Source organism: Ursus americanus, chromosome 5 (genome assembly GCF_024610735.1).
Source record: "Ursus americanus isolate L20-20 chromosome 5, mUrsAme1.1.p, whole genome shotgun sequence".
Taxonomy (NCBI): domain Eukaryota; kingdom Metazoa; phylum Chordata; class Mammalia; order Carnivora; family Ursidae; genus Ursus; species Ursus americanus.
In genome coordinates, this window is record NC_142131.1 from 31,080,285 (window position 1) to 31,101,177 (window position 20,893).

The 20,893-nt window shown below is 34.6% G+C and overlaps 1 protein-coding gene across 3 annotated transcripts in view; it reads left to right on the top strand.

Moving 5' to 3' along the window:
• Nucleotides 1-20,893, top strand: part of CERT1 (ceramide transporter 1) — a 98,583-nt gene that overhangs the window by 71,805 nt on the left and 5,885 nt on the right. For 2 of the 3 annotated variants that reach the window (XM_087862064.1, XM_045809737.2), the window contains 9 exons: nt 1,641-1,727; nt 4,122-4,214; nt 4,722-4,799; nt 11,943-12,038; nt 14,648-14,780; nt 15,717-15,787; nt 18,312-18,440; nt 18,977-19,106; nt 20,258-20,394. In XM_087862064.1, coding sequence (XP_087718190.1) covers nt 1,641-1,727; nt 4,122-4,214; nt 4,722-4,799; nt 11,943-12,038; nt 14,648-14,780; nt 15,717-15,787; nt 18,312-18,440; nt 18,977-19,106; nt 20,258-20,385 — 945 coding nt within the window. In that variant the 3' untranslated portion in view covers nt 20,386-20,394. The remainder of the gene's footprint in view (nt 1-1,640; nt 1,728-4,121; nt 4,215-4,721; nt 4,800-11,942; nt 12,039-14,647; nt 14,781-15,716; nt 15,788-18,311; nt 18,441-18,976; nt 19,107-20,257; nt 20,395-20,893) is intronic. The other variant, XM_045809736.2, reaches the window with a different exon arrangement.

Below are 20,893 nucleotides of genomic sequence, written 5' to 3' on the forward strand. Positions count from 1 at the left end.
ATCTCCTACCAGCCTATATGTAAGTGTAATTGTATGCTTGTTTATCTTCACCTCTGTCAACAAGGGTTTTGGGGGGGAAAGGGGGTGGGAAAAAAAGCAGGATGGAAGAAGGAGGGATGTTGTGCTAATAATAATAAGTACATTTGTTAACCAGTTTCAGATGTTTTAAAATTGCTTATTTATTGATATGATTTAGATTTTCTTAAAAAAAAGTTTACTGGTTTTGATTTTCTTCTTTAATGACTCACTTATCCATGTCCCTTAATATTTTTATTTGGTTTTGAGGTTTTTTCTCCTGTTGATTTAGAAGATGTGGATGATTAGCTTTTCATTTTTCAATTATTTTTTTTCCTTTTTTAGTTTTTTTAACTTTTGTTTGTTGGTTTTGTCATATAAAAGTTTTATACTTTTTATGTAATTAATCCCTCAGTTTTTTGATGTACTTAATCCAACATTTGGTATCATGCTTTTAAAAGCATTCCCTACTTTAAATAATTGTATTTACTGGATTTTTAATTTTTTAATGGTCTCTTCTAAATATATTGTTAGTACATCTGGGTTTTTTAAGATTATGGTATAATGTAGGAATCTGTATTTTATTTTAGTGGCATTTGTTGAATAAACAATCATTTTTCCATCCATCTGAAATGTACTTCCCTCTTTCTCTTTGAATGAAGAAAATGGTTAAGGGTACTTGAGGTTTTTTCTCACTGACCCCCTGTGGTATCAAGTTAAATATCCAGTTCTTAAGTAAACTAGGGCCTTCAGGGCCTCTGTTTTTTATACTTTTTTTCCCCTTCCTTTTGATATTTTGAGCCATCTGTATTTTCTTGTGTGAGTACTACGGTTGTATGGATTTTAGACACTAATTCAGATTTTGACCCTATTTTGGTTCTAATCAGACATTTTGATGTTCTTATTGTTGAACAAAACTTAAATGTTTCTGTCATCTGTAGCTTCAGAAATTACTTTTTAATCTAAATTCATTCCTTAAGATTTACTATATACTTATATATATAAGTAAAGTGTGTGTGTGTGTGTAGCACTGTACTAGACATGGGGGGTATACAGGATCCTGCCTGAGGGCCCTACCTATGTAATGGGAAAACAGACCCGGTGTTCTGCCTTAGATTTGTTTAGAGGTAGGGGAAGAAACAGGTGTTAGACATGTTGCATGTGAACTGCAGCATTAACCTGAGGAGGTCTTAAGTATTATTGGATGCTAAGGTCTAACACTTAGGAGAGAGATGGATAGGCTGTAATTTGGGAATCATCTCATGATGATTAAAGCCTTAGAAATGAATAAGTGCTGTGGGGAGAGCAAGCGTGGAACCCTGAGGAACACCCACATTTAATTTAAGGGAGTCCTAAGAAGAGGCTTGGATAGAGAGGAACTGGGAAGTTAGGAATCCAAGGGGGGAGAGCACTCTTCAAAGAGTGTCGTTCACATAAAAAATGCTGCTAATAGGGCAAGTAAGATAAAGACTGATGTGTCCGTAGATTTAGCAATGAGTAGCTCTTTTCTTTGGTAAGCATGCTGAGATAAAAGGGTTGTTTTTTTTTTTTAAGTTGCTTTTTAATAAGGAAAATTTTTTCTGGTTTTTTTGATTAAGTGATTTTTTTCTCCCGTGTTTGAATAGGAAGGTCCAAACAGCCTGATTAATGAAGAAGAGTTCTTTGATGCTGTTGAAGCTGCTCTTGACAGACAAGATAAAATAGAGGAACAGGTATATCTTTTATTAAAAATTCTAACACTAGGCATTCCTTGATGTGTGTTATTTGATTTAAATGGAATTTGAAAACTCTGAACCTAATAGAAATGAACTGTGAACCTAGAAGATGAACTGTGTCTGTGCTGAGTCACAAATGTAGAAGAATCTTTACAAGTCAGTTCCTTCGTGTATGAATTTCTAAGCAAAATAGGAGACCACTGATGGCTTAACGGAATCATGCATAATTAACACGAAACTAAATGGAAATATTCTGCCTATTCCCCTTGAAGTATCCAACTTTATTATCTTTCTATTAAAAACAAGCATATGTTTAATCTGAGTGAAACAATCTGTGGATTTCTCTGTGTCACAAGTACCAACCATATGAATTCACAAGGAAGATGACCAAGAATTTAACTCCTTTATTGCTTTCACTAACTTCACCTTCTTCCTCATTTTTAACTTTGCTCAGTATTTTATCATTGTCAAATTCACAATGCTTATACCCAGCTCTTTCTGTGGAAGTTGAAGAAAAACATTTCTTAAATCCTTCAAACTCTAATCTCAGGATTAATTTGATCCTTTGCCTCCTTTTATTCTGCAACAATGCAGTTACCATATATTACCACTAGATGGTACTTAAGGCTGAATTTTAGTTATTCTTCCCAGGGCTTTAAGCATCGTGCAAATAAATACCTAGGTCTATCAGTTATACTACAAATGAACTTGCATAGAAAAGTTGGCTCTTTCATTCCTGTCATTGCTGAGGTAGTCATGGCCATTATGCTCAATTACTGGTCTGTCTCCCTGAGGGTAAATCACTTGCAATAATGACTTTTGCTTTTTGTGTTTCTCTTTCATTATTTTTTTTTCTAAATCAGTGATGAAAAGTTTTTGTTACATTAATTTATAAAGCTTATTAGTCATTTTTTATGCCCAAAAAAGATGCTATGCAGCGTTCAATAAGAATGGAAGTTTTCAATTCCTAAATGAGCTCCATTTTTGGATGCCTAAAGTATTACCTGAAGGACTGTCTTTGTGTTTGGCTTTTTAAATGTTGGGGATTTTTTTTTCCTTCATTTTGGAGTTTTGTTTTATTTTTGTTTTTGTTTTAATCTAAGTTGTGGTATTTTGGGGGAGAGTAGGTCAAGACAACTTTAATCTTAAGTCTTGCCAGTGACTAATAACTATGTAGCTCTACACTTACTGCTTAAATTCTCTGGACCTTGGTTTTCTAATATATAAAACAAGGAGTTACACAGGATGGCTCAAATCTTCCCTTCTGGCTCTAAAATGCTACTTTACAGAATATGGTGGTTGAGTTGGAGGTTAAGAGGATAGATGAAAACTTCTGTAAACTTTAGAAAAAAGAGATACTCATGGGGCTATTTAATTTCAGTCTGTTCTTGACGCTGTGGTAGATATTCTGCAAAATGGGTTATTAAACAGACCATGATCTTCCTTGCCTAATGGGCATGTTGATATCACAAGGATAATTATAGTGTGGTAATGCTGTAGAATAGTAAGCGTCAGTAATCCATGAAATTAGTTCCAAAGATTCAGATCATTTCCCTCATTGTACGCAATAGATTTTGCACAGGACTACTAACAGCACAGCCACTACTTAGGTATTCTTCAGTGACACATTTTTGAGTTTACATTATTCTACATTATTTATCAACATAAGGAAAGAAATTTTTAGTGAAGTAGTGAGTGAGAAATGAGGTCTTAGCAGTTCTGTTCAGATAGTGTTGAACAGAAATTACCACTTGTCTCCTGCATAGTTAGAAGATGAGCACACACACAACACAGCACAGCTTCTGGTACTTTATATTTAGAAGATATTGAATAAGTGAGAGGAAACAGGGCAAGTTCAGGAGGAGGAAGGAAGTTAAGTGGCAGCCTAACAGGAGTGACACAGTGGGTTGAAGACCAAACACCTTCATGGAGAGGAGATAAAGATATCTGTGCTGTGTTCTTTGTAATGCAACTGAAGCAAAAGACAGTGGTTGAGATGGTATGGCTCTGCACAACCCTGATGAAGTAGAATGATTAGAATAATTTGGCCAGAGTTTGGATATAAGAAATTACTTCAACAGCAGTGTTAATAAAGATTTGTGGTAAATAATGCCATACTGGTATTGGAGAGTCTGACAAATTCAAAGAACTAACCCCTAGTCAAAGGTGGTATCTATGGAGTCTGAAAGAAGAGATTGAGTTAGAATACATGAAGTAGGTGTCGGGGCATGGCAAGGAAGGCTTGTACCTTCAGGGTTATTTTTGTAATTCGTATTTATAAGTACGGAAGTGTTCAGTCATTAAATGTTGGTAGTTTCAGGTTATTTATTCATTCTTAAGCTGCAAAGTACACTTTAAAACGTTCCCACCTAACATTCTATGTTTTCTTAGTCGCAGAGTGAAAAGGTCAGATTACACTGGCCTACATCCATGCCATCTGGAGATGCCTTTTCTTCCGTGGGGACTCATAGATTTGTCCAAAAGGTAAGCTGATGTCAGAATTTATTGGAAATATATATTGTTCTTCACTGTTGATGGAACTATCTTGTTGTATTAGTTTTCCCTTTTCTTGAATTTAGGAATAAGATTTTTTGGTATTGTATACTTTCTTCCATATACATCCTCCAAAACAGTTAGAAATCTTCTGAATGTAATGTTTTCTTTTTTGTTTAAGGAGAATGGGGGGATGGGGGTGGATAGGAAATGGCTGGTCTAAAATAGCTAACCAGAAGCAGAGCCAGTTATGTTAAATCACTTTTTTCTTTGGGGTTAAGTGATATTATTTTGTATTATTGGAAGCATTGCATTCTTTTTAGAAAGATTTTGGAGCATAAACCATAATAGGTGCATGAAGTCAGCACTTGCTGCTGAGCTTGTTTCATATAGTGCTTTGTTCTCTCTTTCTTTATCTTGTGTTTGGAAGTTGGTACTGAATGCTCTGTTGTGCCTTTGTTCTGATTACTTGGTTTTTTCTTTGTCTGTCTCTGGTAGCCCTATAGTCGCTCTTCCTCCATGTCTTCCATTGATCTAGTCAGTGCCTCTGACGATGTTCACAGATTCAGCTCCCAGGTACTGTATGACTGTATAGAGTGGACTTGAGTCTTTCTGTGCTATATTTCCGCCTGCTTTCCCAGTTCCTAGATATCTTTTGGTTAGGACACTTGCTTTGGTTTCGAATTTTAAATAGTAACAATAAGCATTAAAAAGGCCTTCCTTATCTACTAAATAGTTCCTCTGTCAGGCTTGCATGTGCCCTTTGTATCCTCTGCTGTGAATAGCTTGGAATTTTGCCATATAGGAGGTACTCCTGAAAGAGTTCGAACTGAATTGAAACAAGCAGAAGATACCTGGTTTTTAAATATCGTGTAGTATCTGTTTCTTCAGACAGGATTCCGCAACTTTGATGAACATGGTTTACAGAATATGTTACAGCATAAAAGCAGGTTTCAGCAGTCTCACTTCTAATCTAATTTAAAGTACCTCATAATTCAACAAGGAAGTATCTTTTAAATATTTGTCTCATTACTCTTGTCATACTAAGCTCCGTTGAACTGATTTTATTTGTTATGCAAATTACCCTTGGATATTATAAATTAATATTCCTGTTCAGGTACATCACTAAGTATTTAGGAATTTAAGACAGGAAGCTAGATGCTTGCGGTCTCTGCCCTCATAGTAAAGTCAAAATATTATCAAAGGAATGTTTTTTAGTATCAGCATTAGTTTTTAAAATTTTTCAATTCTTCTATCTTTGCCATTCAGCTTTGTATCTTTATGTTGATTGTATTTTATTGCATTACATCATGTTACCTTATGTTAAGAAGCTGAGCTCTCTACCCTATGACCCAGCCATTGCACTACTGGGTATTTACCCCAAAGATACAGACATAGCGAAGAGAAGGGCCATATGCACCCCAATGTTCATAGCAGCAATGTCCACAATAGCTAAATTGTGGAAGGAGCCGAGATGCCCTTCAACAGATGACTGGATTAAGAAGTTGTGGTCCATATATACGATGGAATATTACTCAGCTATCAGAAAGAATGAGTTCTCAACATTTGCTACAACATGGACAGCACTGGAGGAGATAATGCTAAGTGAAATAAGTCAAGCAGAGAAAGACAACTATCATATGATTTCTCTCATCTATGGAACATAAGAACTAGGATGATCGGTAGGGGAAGAGAGGGATAAAGAAAGGGGGGGTAATCAGAAGGGGGAATGAAACATGAGAGACTATGGACTATGAGAAACAAACTGAGGACTTCAGAGGGGAGGGGGGCGGGGGAATGGGATAGACCGGTGATGGGTAGTAAGGAGGGCACATATTGCATGGTGCACTGGGTGTTATACACAACTAATGAATCATCGAGCCTTACATCGGAAACCGGGGATGTACTGTATGGTGACTAACATAATATAATAATAATAATAATAAAAAAATCATTAAAAAAAAAAAAAAAAGAAGCTGAGCTCTCTAGTCAGAATGACTGAGTTTAAATCCCAGTTAGTTGCATGATCTTGGACAACTTTTCTTTTTTTTTTTTTTTTTTTAAAGATTTTATTTTATTTTATTCGACAGAGATAGAGACAGCCAGCGAGAGAGGGAACACAAGCAGGGGGAGTGGGAGAGGAAGAAGCAGGCTCCTAGTGGAGGAGCCTGATGTGGGGCTCGATCCCATAACGCCGGGATCACACCCTGAGCCGAAGGCAGACGCTTAACCGCTGTGCCACCCAGGCGCCCCTTGGACAACTTTTCTAACTCTTCTGTGCTTCACTTCTGTAATTTAGCTAGAACTGTGATCTGGCTAGAGCCTGGCATGTTGGAAATGCTGGATAAGTGTGAGCTTTTATTAGCTATTATATAGTTGCTTATTAGCTATTATAATAATAACAGTTTCTTTGAATAATCAAAAATTTCTACATTATTTTTTCTCTGTCAGAGTACACTTGACCCTTGAACAACGTGGGAGTTGGGGCACCACATATAACTTTTGACTTCCCCAAAACTTAACTACTAATCGTTAATAATATAAACAGTTGATTAATATATTTTATATGTTATATATATCATATACTATAGTCTTACAATAAGGTAACTTAGAGAAAAGAAAATGTTATTAAGAAAATTGTAAAGAAGAGAAAATACATTTACAGTACTGCTCTGTATTTATTGATACAAATCCACATATAAGTGGACCTGTGCAGTTCAGACTCGTGTTGTTCAAGGGTCAACTGTATTCCAGTAAATGTTTTTTAAAGTCATAATTTAGAACAGGTTTCTTAGTTTACATTTGTTTTTTAACTATGCAGTAAAGAAGAAAATTAAGGTTAAGGCTCAAAATGTATTTTTTTGACTTTTGCTGCTTTTTTTCTCCTTGAACTTTTTTGAGTAAGAGATGTATCAGTTCTGCATCAGAAATCGCCCAGAAGCAAACCTATTCCAGTATTTCTTAATTTTGTTCATTTATGCAAGCTTTTTAAAAGCATCTCATATTCACAATAAACCGGTGACAAAACTAGATAATACTGGGATACTTTGGTTTATTCTACTACGCTCCACCTTACATTAAAATAATAAAGTAACAGACTAAAGCTCATCAGTACTGATCACCATTTTCCCTCAAATTATAGGAATACACAGGCTATAAGTGAAAATGTAATGAGAGCAGTAAAAGAGTGTAAGCTATAATAGATGCCTAAGAATTAAGACTTCAGAATGCAGACCTTGGACCCAAGCTACAGAGCTTTAAAACCGCTGAAATCATTCAAGTATAGATGAATATATTACTGAGACACAGGTGACCAGATTTTTGCAAGACTGCCAGATTGTAGCATACTTTTTCATATTTTGTGTAAATCATGTGTATACGTGGAGAAAGATCTTTCTGGTGAAATTTTTTCTAGTATGATGCTCGTGATAATTCAGATTCTGTTTTTAGCTTTTAATTATTGTACTGTTTTATATGCCAAAAGAGGCAAAGTTACAGAAAAATGACATTGAGTTCTTCAAGTATTTATTGTCCTTGCCAAAGTATTTGTTGTCATTAGCAGACTTGGGCTCTGGCAGTTAAGCTCTATCCCCGCTTTATGTCCATAGTGATATTTTATTATTGTGGTAATTATTTATTTAACCCCTCCCCTGTTTACTGTACAATAATACATTCTAATTTAGCAGAACTAGAAGGTAGAGTAAGTAAATTCAGTCACATACTGATAAACACACACACTTTAGTAATTGTCTTTCTCTACCAAAGTAGGCAATTTCATATGTACTGTTTTGTAACCAGCTTTTTTTTTTGTATGATTAAGCCCATTTTCCCATCAGTAAACATGAGTCTTTATCTCCTTGTCTGTTAAAATGGATGTGCATATGGGACTTAACCTATTCACCTAATATTGAGCATTTAGTTTATTTTCAGTTTGTCTCTATTGTAAATAAATATTATATTATAAATAGTGCTACAGGGGCATACTGCTGTATATATACCATCCAGGTGTGTGTGTGTGTGTGTGTGTGTGTGTGTGTGTGTGTGTATCTTTGTACACTTAGCCAGCAATTTCCTTAGAATACATTCCTAGAAGTAGAATTGTTAAGACAAAAGCCATACACACTACTGAGGTATTTTTTATTCTTAATGCCAAACTGTTCATTTAAAAAGTTGAACCAGCTACACTCCCAGTTCAGTTTTCTTTTGTTATGTTGACACTGAATATTATAATTCAGCTAATTTTTGCCAGTCTGATAGACTAAAAGTGGTATTTTTGCTTCTTGGCCTTTTGCATTTCTTCAGTGAATTGACTATTCATGTCCTGTCCATTTTTCTTTTGGGTTAACAGTGCACTGTTAATTTTTTATTAATAAATTATTCTATCCAACAAATCCTTCTGACTCTGTAACAATAAGCATAGTTGTATTCCTTTCACATGACTAAGAGAAAAGAGATCTGAGTAGTCTTTGAACCCTCCTAGACTTTTGTTCATTACATTTTTGTTTTGTCATCAAAAAAAATTTCTGTATTGATAATGTTAGAAAAATCCAGTTAGCCTCCTAAAATGGCATACTGAGTGACTCAAATGGGAGGTGGAAGGAAAGGCTAGAATTGGTGTGCCATCATCTCTTATTTTATATATATTTTTCATAGTTCATTTTCTAAGATGCTGTGTATGTCAGCTTATCATATTCAACTCTAGGTCCAAAAAAATCTAGGACATGATTCCTGAAATTATGCTTAGCCTAATTAAAATTAGTGAACACTATTAAAGCAGATGAAACCTGCCTTAGTGATTTTGATCCAGTCTTTTGTTTTTTAAAGTGATAGCAGATATGATTACTAATATTATTTCCTAGTGTATCAAAATTTGAGGCTACTAACCTATAAATTTGGCTTGTGTTTATTCTTGTCATCCAACTTAATGGTCCCTTATTTCCCAATTATTTTTGATATGCAGTCATAACTGAAAACAATAAACAGAGCAGATCATTTAGGGTAGATTCGAAGTGTCAGTGTGGTCACGAATGCCCGACATACACACACACACATACTGGTCCAATAGTAGTAACACTTACTACTTCAGATTTTATTGCAGTGAACATGAAGTTCATTATAGTGAGATTTTACCTGTATCACCTCTCTTCTTAATCTCAGTGTTATTACCTAAAGGAAGATGCCATACTGGATAAAGATACCATGATGAAAGCTTTGCAGAGATAGTTTGACTACAGTAATTGGGTACTTCAATTTCTTTAATTTCCTAGAAGCACAGCACTAAATTCATCTTGTTTATTTCTTTGTTGAACTTTTTTAAGCCCTCTTAAGTCAGGGAAGTACATAAGAACAAAAGACTAAACACTTTTCCACAGATGCAGTGGTAATTACAGTAGTAATACCATTTTTTCATCTGTCTAAAAAGACAATGTTTAATGTGCTTACTGTACATTGTTTTAACCTACATGTAAATAGCTTTCACTTCATATTTGTGGAATCTACTTTCTTTGGGACCAAAACACAAAAATATCTGCTCATTATTCAAACGTGAAATAACTTAGCGGGAATGATCTCCCAAACAAAAATACAATTACCTGCATACTTGCCAACAAAAGAGCTTAATATGACACTAAATTTTTTTGAGACAGAACTCTTTGTTTTTTAACAGAGTAAAATCCTTTACATTCTTCTTTCACAAGTTGTCTACTTAAAGTAAGTCTTATATCTGGGAAGCATTTCTTGCTGCTTCTAATCTCATCATAGATGTTGGTGTTCTCAACTCCTAGTGTCCTACCTACAGAGTACATATTCATATCTACAAATTTTTAAGATCTTTGGATCTAAAAAGGGTCAAGGTTTTTCCCAATTACAGTGTGACACAGACAAATGAATCAAGCCAGGGCTACAGCAGTTGTTTTATTTATGCATACTAACTGGAACTCTCTTTGTTCCTTCCTCTCTGGGAACTCAGGTACGTTTTATATGTCTTCATAACTTGAAAATCCTGCGTCGATCCTCCTCATTCTCTTAGAGCAGATTTCAAAATTAGACAGGCACACAAATTTTTCCAGGCAGCCCCTGGAGTTATATTTTCTAATGAAGCCTTTATACAAGTATATGGGGTACCTGGCTGGCATGCGACTCGTGATCTGGGGGCCATGAGTCTGAGCCCTGCGTTGAGTGTAGAGATTACTTAAATAAATAAATATTGTAAAAAAACATTTTTTTTAAGTTTTTAAATTATAGATTATACTATTTGTCACATTTTTAAATTTCTTTCCAGTCTGTAACCCAAAACCATTCACATGGTTTTGAGGATTATGAATCAAGGTATAAAATGTTATGTTAGTGCTTTTTTTAGTACAAAAATAGATTGTAGAACCTCAGTATAAAATTTTTATCAAAAACTTTTTAATGATTATTACCCATGAGGGAGATTCTTAAAGTTATACCTGTAAGGAAGAATGCATTCTGAAACTAGAAAACTTCATGTAGCAGAAGTACATGTCACTGTAACATACTGATACCATCCTCTTGTGTAGAAAAATTATATCCCCAGAGTTAATAATTTTAGCAGTTTTTGCCCTCAAACCATCACTGTATTAATTTCAAAATATGTGTAAACCTGGTTCTAATTCTGTATCCCTAGTGAACATAATAGATTTTATGTAAAATAAGTAGTTAAACTTAGAAATAACTTAAGTGGAAGTATACTATACATATTTCCAACTCTTTCCTGCCTTCTCTAATGAACTTATTATATAAAATGAAATTATGAGTTAAAGGTTAGAAAGTGGAGCTTGGAAAAAGTATCTCTGCATATATGATAAACTACTTCAAAAACCATCTTTTTATCACTTCACTTCTGTTTAAAAACACATTTCAAACTAGGAGAGTTTGCAAATAGCACTCACATGAAATCTTACCAACGAATGTGATTGTGGATTCTTGGAGTGTGAAATCTCAGTGTTATTTGCTTATATAAAATGTATAGGAGTAATTTGTGATAGTTAAAAGCACAGGTTTTATTTAAATTTCAGTGAAAAGACTTGTTAATAATTTACAGGAAGACACTAAAAAGTGATTATTTGTAAATGTTTACATATATGAATATTTGCATTTTCCCTAAAAGAATGTAAAACAATGAAATTGGAGTCAATTAATTGGGGGATTGGTTATTTTTTTAATGTGGCTTATATTCATGGTAGAAGTGAAATTTATCAGTGAAATAATGAAGGTTTTGTTATCTTTTTGTAGGGAAATCTTGCCATATAACAAATTTTCTATTATCTTTGTAGTCTTAAACATAGAAGCACTGAACTAGATTGTCTCTTCGTGTCCCTTTTACCCTTAGTGTCACATGATTTTATGTTTTAAGACATTATCTCTGTAAGGAAGCATTTTATGATAAAGGAAGGCATGGTTTTTCCCGAAGATGCTTATTTTGCTCACTTTATGGACATTAGGCCAATATATGTTATTTGAGTGAAGTATCTTCTTTCTCCCAGTTTCTCCCCCCTGTCATTAACCTGGATGTGATACCTGGAATGTGGACTAAACTCTTCAACACTATATAAAGTCTACTAACCTTTGTGCATTTGGTTGCTCAGCTTTCTCAGAATGTTTCTAAACGGAAACAAACTGAATACCATTCTGTTTTAGAGATTATGTCATGTCTGTGCATTGGATATGGATACTTATGGCTTTATTTTTCTTTCCAAGGTTGAAGAGATGGTGCAAAACCACATGACTTACTCATTACAGGATGTGGGTGGAGATGCTAATTGGCAGTTAGTTGTAGAAGAAGGAGAAATGAAGGTAATTCCCAGTAAAATGTTACAGGTTGCTAACTGCAGCTCCATTACAGTCATACTATCATTACTAAGCATTGATGTGAATGAGGGTAGCATTTTAAAATTTCTTTTAAACAAATTACTACATATGATCAAAGAAACACCAGATATTAGGAAGTAAAATGTACTTTGGCGTTTACACAGTTTCTTTAGGATCACAATAAAAATCTATGAACAAACCGTTCTTTTTTGCCTGGGCCATGGAAAAATAAAATTTGGGTGTTTAGATATGAATAAGTCATAATTAGTTGATGGCTCTATTTGGGTATTTCTCTTTAATTTATTTTTCAATATACTAAATGTTGTACCCAGATGTCACTTTTGTTCCCCTTTTTTGTCTATCCCTCACTTCTTGCCCTTTTTCTAATTGCATCCTCTTTTAATACTTGGAGATGGGTCTGCTAATCTTGTTCACATCCTTAAACACAGGAGACAGAGAATAAGAGCAAGGAATAAGATTTAGAGATGGATTCAAAACAGCAGCTGCATTGAATTTTGGAATACCTTATGCCCAAGGCATTATGCTAAAGATAAAGAGATGTTTAATAAGACTTTGTCCAGCCTGAAACTCTCATTGGGGAAGGAGGAAATTGACATTTAAAGATACTGTTATTTGTTTTTATCTGATAATGTATTGAATGAAGAGCACAGATGAGTAGTGGAGAAAATTGGAAAGGAAAGATCTCTGTGATTTGAAACAGATTGTTTTATACTGAGGAGAAGCATTTGAACTATGTCTGGAAATGGAAGCAAGATTGTGACAAAGGTGAGGCAAGGGTATTTTAGATAAAAAATATAAACACAAGCTAAAACTTGAAAGCAAACTTCTTATTCAGGAGTTTTGCGTAGACTGTGTTGACCAGGATTATTCTAGCAATAGAGATACAATATCAGATATTGGAATTTCTTTTTCTCCTGAATCAGGAACTAATTAAGAAATAAGAAGAAACAAGCAGATGAAATACCAAAATGTTAACTATAAATCTAATAAACTGATTGGAGAATACAGCTTTAGATCAGCAGTGACAAGGTCTTGCTAATGCATTACCTGAAAATTAAACATAACGTTTCTGACATAGCTAGATAATCACAGGCCTTCGCCACAAGAGTAAGCCCCAGAAGAAAACCAGGATACATGCTCTCTGTAGAAAAAGGGGTGAGCCAAGCCTTCCAGTCCTTATTCTGTACTCAACATTCCGATATGTCATTGTTGTCCCCCTAGGGAAGAGAAAGTGAAGGTATGAGGAGAAACCAGGAGTGATAGTCTAGAAGAAGTCCCTCCATGTGGAATGAGAAATAGAGAATAAGTGTTCCTACAGTCCACAATCTTAGAGAGAGAGGGCTTGGATTATGGAGAGTATCAAATAGCCCACCAAGGAGAATAGTCAGTTCTCTGTAGCTGTAGCTTAGCCACTGTGTGCAAAGTAACATTTTAGGAAGACTAAGCTGATAAGGAAGAAACTAGAGACCAAGTATACCACCTAAGAGAATCAAGTACTCAGGGATGAAAGCCTACCTAAAAGAAGTAACCAGTAGTATAAAAGTCAAGCTGTTGGATGTCTTATAGAAGATTAATGACAAGCTTAAGAGCTATGTGGAGTGTGAGGGGAGGATTTAAAAGTCTAAAGTTTCCAGTTTGGGTGACTGGGAAAATAGCAGTCCCAATAACATGAATAAATAAGCATGTAGGGAAAAGTAGTTTGGTGAGACAGATTTTAAGAAAGAAACTATATGTGAAATGCCTAACAGTGTCTGGACCCATAAAGCACTCCATAAATTGAGAGCTACAGTAACATGATTATTCATTTCTCAAAATAACTTAATGCAAAACTTCCTAAAGTAGCAGAACTATAATTTTGAGATAATTAATTTTACTTAGCACTTTAGGTACACAATTTCAGTATTTAAAGAAAGATAGCATAGGGGCTCCTGGGAGGCTCAGTTAGTTAAACCTCCAACTCTTGATTTTGGCTCAGGTCATGATCTCAAGGATCGGGAGATTAAGCCCTATGTTGGGCTCTACCCTGGGAGTGGAGCCTGCTTAAAATTCTCTTTTTCCCTTTCCCTCTGCGCCCCCCCCCCTCCACTCACATGCTCTCTCTTTCTCTCTCTCCAAAAAAAATAAAAAATAAAAAGCAAGATAACATAGATCTTCATGCCATTTTAGCTTTGACTCATTGATTCAACAAATAATTGAGAGCCTGCTATGTTTCAGATACTATTCTAGATGCGGGGTATGTAGATTGAACAAAACTGTCTTAAATCAGTGTCCTTAAGGAGATGATGTTCTAACCAGGCTTAATTTAACAACTCGTGTAATTAGGTGTTTGTTGCATATGCATGTTGTTCATTGTTGAAGTTTACGCCAAATTTGTAGTTTTAAGTATTTTTGATGTGTTGTCAATAATTTGAGATTTTAAATTTTCTTTTAGCAGAATATTTATGTTCCATAAATAGATTTTCACAAATGAAATTCTAAAAAGCAGCAAAATTTAAAAGCCTGCTTTCAAGTTTGTACTTTAGGAGTTTGATTTTTATTTTTCAAATTTGGATTTTTAAATATATCCTCTTTAGGTATATAGAAGGGAAGTAGAAGAAAACGGAATCGTTCTGGATCCTTTGAAAGCTACCCATGCGGTGAAAGGTGTTACAGGACATGAGGTCTGCAATTACTTCTGGAATGTTGATGTTCGCAATGATTGGGAAAGTAAGCTGCCATTTATTAATATATCTTAATATAATTATTATTTTGTTTTTATTTTGAATATAATGTCAAATCCAACCCAGTCTTTGCATGTTATCTACAGTTTAAAAAGTCAGTGTAGAAAATATATGTAAAATCTGATAATAGCTTGCATTTACTTTTTTTTTTAACTTACATTTAAATAGAGCTTTACAGTGAAATAGAGCTTGTACAGTGAAAACACTGTACAAAATGGTTCTAACTATATTACAGCATTTGATCCAGTACTTCAGTAATCCTGCCTGATAGGTAGGTAAAAAAATAAAGTTCAGATAGGTTAAGTGAATTGTCAGAAGCCACAGAGCCTAGTTAGTAGAAAGGCCAGAACTAAAATTAAAGGTTTCTGTTTTATCATCTACTTTCCCAGACTGTTGTTCCCTTAGTAAACCCTGGACAGACCTGCTGTGGTCTGTTTAGAGTTATTCTTGGGGTATGTGTGTTGTGTGTGTGGGTGTATGTTCCTCTTAGGAACCAAATTTCTTAAATACAGATAGTTTTGAACATCATAAGATGTTTATCAATGACAGTTTGATGTTCTTTTTTCACAAATATAGTCACATAAGCCTATATAGAACAGTTTATTCAGTTTCAGTAAATTAGAGATTACAGGAAACGGTCATAGTATTAGATAGGAACTTGTGTCTGAATAACACAGTGTGATTAGAATTGCTTTCTTGTTGTGGAAGCTGGATATTGGGCCAAAGAAAATGAGGTTTCCTGTGATCAGGTCTCATGCCCACTGTCTAGCCCTAATATGAACTTCCCTCCCTGTGGACTTAGCCAATATAGGGCAGAATTCTGCTCATGTTATCACAGGGTCCATCAGTATAAGTGAGTTAATCACATTCTAGGAAGAAATAATGTATCTTTTTGGCTACTAATATTTTCTCTTCATTTCAGCAACTATAGAAAACTTTCATGTGGTGGAAACATTAGCTGATAATGCAATCATCATTTATCAAACGCACAAGGTAAAGATCTCTTCATCCCAAAGGGATTTCACTGTAGTTCAAACTGAGACATAGAAATTCCCTAAAGTAAAATTTGGCAGGAAATTATACGCCATAAAAAATCCAAAGACTTTACTAATGATGCATGAATATCACATATTTGAAAGGATATCAGCTCCTTTAAGGCAGAATCTGAGAATATCCAGGAACAGTGTGTTTGATAAAGATCTCCAGTTTAGTTATGTGGACTTAAAGTTTAGAAAATACTGAAATCCTGTTAAATGTTTTTGTAGCATCTAGTCTTTGTAGGAGATGAGTGACTATTACCAAATACAAAAGTGAATCATAGTTTCCTGTGACCATAGTAATAAGGGGAATGGAAAGTATGTTACTAATATATGTTAAGACTGATAGATATGAAAGTCATCTAAGTGGTTTATCTGAAAACAAGTGAAAATTGCTAAGCATAACTGTTAAGGAGTTGGTCATATAGCAGAGCATATGGAAACATTGTCATTTAAATAGGTTCACTTTCATTTGACTTTTACTTCATCTCTTCCTCTGCTATTCTAGATATTTAAAATAGAAGAACTAACATTTCTCTTACCTTATTCTGCTCTGTTCCCTGAACATTGCCAAATAATATTTTGTGTAAAGAACAATAAACAGGGGTGGTACATGGGAGGATGGGCAAAATAAATGAAGGGAGTTAAAAGGCACAAGCTTCCAGTTATAAAATAAATAAGTAACAGAGGTGAAAAGTACAGCATTAGTCACTAATACTGTAATAAGGCTACAGTAACAGATGGTGACTACACTTACTGTGATAAGCCCGGAGTAATGTATCAGATTGTCAAATCAGTATGTTGTACCCTGAACCTAATGTAACATTCAGTTAAAAAAAGGAAGATAATAAAAAGGAACTATAATTTTGGAAAGATCCATTCAATGTAATACTGTATGTTATATAAGAAATACAATAATTCAGTAGGTACTTCATTTTTCTCTCCTTTAAATGACTTTTTAATTGAGCTGAATATATGACAATATTGTGGGTTTGTTATGTATTTCTTGAACTCAGTTCAGTCATGTGAGGCATCTTGTATATAATGATTTTGAGCTAGGCTTGATTTTACATGGTAGCTGCTCAAGAAATGTGTAAAAAATACATTTTAGGTCAACTTTACTTCAATTAAAAAAGAAATACATAACAATGAAGATTCTGCTTCAGCATACAGATTTGGGGCGTCTAAGGGAAGCTTAAAATTTAGTAAATGTTAAAAATACCAATTAATTGCTTTATAATTTGGAATGAATAGAAATGACCAATAATTTAGAGTCAGAAGAATCTTAGAATCTGAGGATAGTTGATCTTGGAAAACAATCTGCTGAAAATATTTCACTTCATAAATAGTAGATGGAGGGAGGAATTTATATAGGTTGTATTACGATCACTTTTTGAAAAATAAAACTAAAAACTATTAAAATAATGTCTCTTAAATGTAATAAAATTTAAGTTATAAGTGAATAAACAAATTGTCTTGGCATAATTTTTTTCAACAAAATTCAGTAATGCTATACAACTTTCCTTTTAAATTTGGCTTCTTTTATAGTCTGATCTTAAAGAGGGCTACTTCTTTCCTGATATTTAAGTCATTCTCATTCTTTAAATTTTCATCTTATCCTCATCCTTGTGGATTTGCATTCAATTAGTTCTAACACAACCAAATTTTCCTTTATTATTGGCTTCACATAGATTTGCTCAGCACTTGTTTTCATCTATTTTTGAAATTTAGCATCTTTAAAACATGAACCATTTCATTTCCAAATTATTTGTGTTGTATTGACACTGTTCTTGGCTATTTATTATACTCAACAATTAGGAAAGTCATTGCAAATATTTTCTCTCATTTAAAAGTACATAGTCTCAGTTTTCAGGGATCTCATTTCCATATCATTCCAACATGGTATGTTTCCTTGCATACCATAAAGTTGAAAGGTGCATGCAGTCTAATTGATTTGGTGTTCTTCAGATGTGATAATGGTGTATCAAAGGAGCAGTCTTCTTACACTGAAATCTTAGCTTTTAGGTCTCTGAACACTCTAAACAGAGGTTAATACTGTACCTAGAAGCAGAACAGTACCAGGGACTTGGGAGCGGGTAATGGGGAGTTAATTGCTTCCTGAGTACAGAGTTTCTGTTTGGGATGATAAAAAATTTTGGAAATAGTGGTGATACTTACATAATATTATGAATGTAATGTCACTTAAAAATGCTTTAAATGGCAAAAATTTTTGTTACATATAACCACCGTTTTAAAAAAATAGATTATTCCTTTGATGCTATTATTTGCAAAGCCATTAATTCATTGTTCATAATTAATCCTTCTCTGGTACTTTCAGATGCTTTCCATTTAAAATTTGACAGATTTTACCTTTGCCTAAGATACTTAGGGGTTTTACATATGTTTCTCTGTTAGTTCCATATTACATATGAATTTAAAAGTAGTTTATTATTTTCAAAAGATTTTTACTTCCTCCACAGAGAGTGTGGCCTGCTTCTCAGCGAGATGTATTATATCTTTCTGCCATTCGAAAGATACCAGCCTTGACTGAAAATGACCCTGAAACCTGGATAGTGTGTAATTTTTCTGTGGATCATGACAGTGCTCCTGTAAGTGCACTTGTATAAATGTGTATAGTTGTGCAGTATAAAGCTGAACACACAGTGCGGAGCAAGAGTGAGACACACACAGATACTTACCTGATAACATTTCTTAGGTTTTGTTTTATGTCGTATTGGCTCCTTGGAACAGTATAGCCCATGTGTTACCCAAGGGCAGCAGTCATGGCTGTGAACACCCAGCAAGGGCTGTTTGCCTTTCCTGCAGAGGTTAGAGGAAACAGAACCGAAGGGGTAGATAATGGAAGGCTGCTTTCCACAGTTCCCTCTCAAGCCATGATCAACTGCTAGCAAAACCTCTGTGGTTTCTGTCTCCATTTAGGTCCATCCACTGCTTAAGAGGAGGGAGAATCATTCCTGATGTCATAGCAGCTCGGCATGTGTTATTTATTGGTCCTTATAAAATTTTATTGGAGATGTTGATGAGCTGTGGTTTTGGATACCCTAATGTACTATTAGACCAGTAAGGATTATGAAATACTAGGCATCTACAATATTGATATTTTGTTTTTGTTATTTGTTGGCAGCTAAACAATCGATGTGTCCGTGCCAAAATAAATATTGCTATGATTTGTCAAACCTTGGTAAGCCCACCAGAGGGAAACCAGGAGATCAGCAGGGACAACATTCTATGCAAGATTACATATGTAGCTAATGGTATGTATTTCAGGGTTTCTTTTGCTACACACTTTCTTTTCTTTCTTTTTTTTTTTTTACTATTATTTTACGTAATCTCTACACCCAAGTGGGGCTTGAACTCACAACCCTGAGATCAAGAGTCACATGCTCTTCTAACGGAGCCAGCCAGGCATCTCCTAGATTTTCTTACTATGATCTAAATGCCTTTTTAATTTTTTTATCATTTAGATTAGTGATTTTTAATTTGGAGAGATGTGTATTAGAATTATCAGGAAACTTTGAAAATAACCTGTCTGAATTTCACCCCGGAACTACTCTATCATAATTTCTGAGGCCAGGGCTAGGTAGATAAATTTTTTTTTTAAAGATTTTATTTATTTATTCGATAGAGATAGAGACAGCCAGCGAGAGAGGGAACACAAGCAGGGGGAGTGGGAGAGGAAGAAGCAGGCTCATAGTGGAGGAGCCTGATGTGGGGCTCGATCCCATAATGCCGGGATCACGCCCTGAGCCGAAGGCAGATGCTTAACCACTGTGCCACCCAGGCGCCCCTAGGTAGATAAATTTTAATACTTCATCTCTAGATCACTTTCACATGTGCTTGGCTTTAAGAAGCTTCTTATTATATATTTGTCTAATAAAATATATGTGTAATTAGGAGTATAAGCAATAGTAATTAAGGAAGTTAACAGTTCTTTTTCTCATTGTCAGCTTTTTTGTTTTCTGAATCATTGCCTGTTAGGTTTCTTACTACATCCATTTCCCACCTGCAGGAGTCACTGGAGTCCCTCTAATCAAATCCTCAAACCTTCTTCATGCAGGGACATAACTGCTACTACATTTAAAGAGACAGTTATGCCTGAATGAGGTATTATTTGATTATAGTAGCGTTTGACAAATCTAGCATAACCTAAAATGGTGCTCTATTAATATTTGCATATAATTTAGGGAGCCAGGAACATTTTAGACAGGTAATAAATGCTTTCTTATTTGCTGTGTGTTCTTGTCTGGTGGTTAGCATGAAGGAATTAATGGTCAGGTCAGAATTTTAAGAGATGTTGACTATTCCAATGTGAGAAATTTTTTAAAAGCAAAGAAACAAAATGAGCACTTCACATACATTTGAAGAATTGTATCTTAACAGGTTTTAATTTTCCTTTTTCTTGCAGTGAACCCTGGAGGATGGGCACCAGCCTCAGTGTTAAGGGCAGTGGCAAAGCGAGAGTATCCAAAGTTTCTAAAACGTTTTACTTCTTATGTCCAAGAAAAAACTGCAGGAAAGCCCATTTTGTTCTAGTATTAACAGGTACTGGAAGATATATATTATCCTTTTTAAAAAACTTTGACTAATATGACCTTGCAGATATTAAAATTTAGTTAATTGTTGGAAGTAGTTTCTTTTTATGATGTTCCCAGAGTTGTAGTTGTAGTTTTTAGCCTTTAAAACATGTTTTTTCTGCATATGTTAGATAGTATCCACTTATGCAAAGAGATGTTAACATTTATGGAGCCATAGAATTCCAGAAGGACAAATTGCCCATATTTTTCCCTTCCCAGAAATTACTTTAGGTTCATTGTTTATTCTTCCTTACTTCTGTATGTATGTTGTGAGTGACATTCATTATTATTTTTTAAAAATGCATTTATTCTATTCTTGCTGTTTTGCAGTTTGCTTTTTCTACCTAACAATATATCTTGACTGTTATTGCATAGAAAGACATGAGACATATAAAACTATCTCATTTCTTTAAAATCTGTTATATCAGTGTTGCAGAATATGTTAGCCAGTCCCACGTTAATGTCTG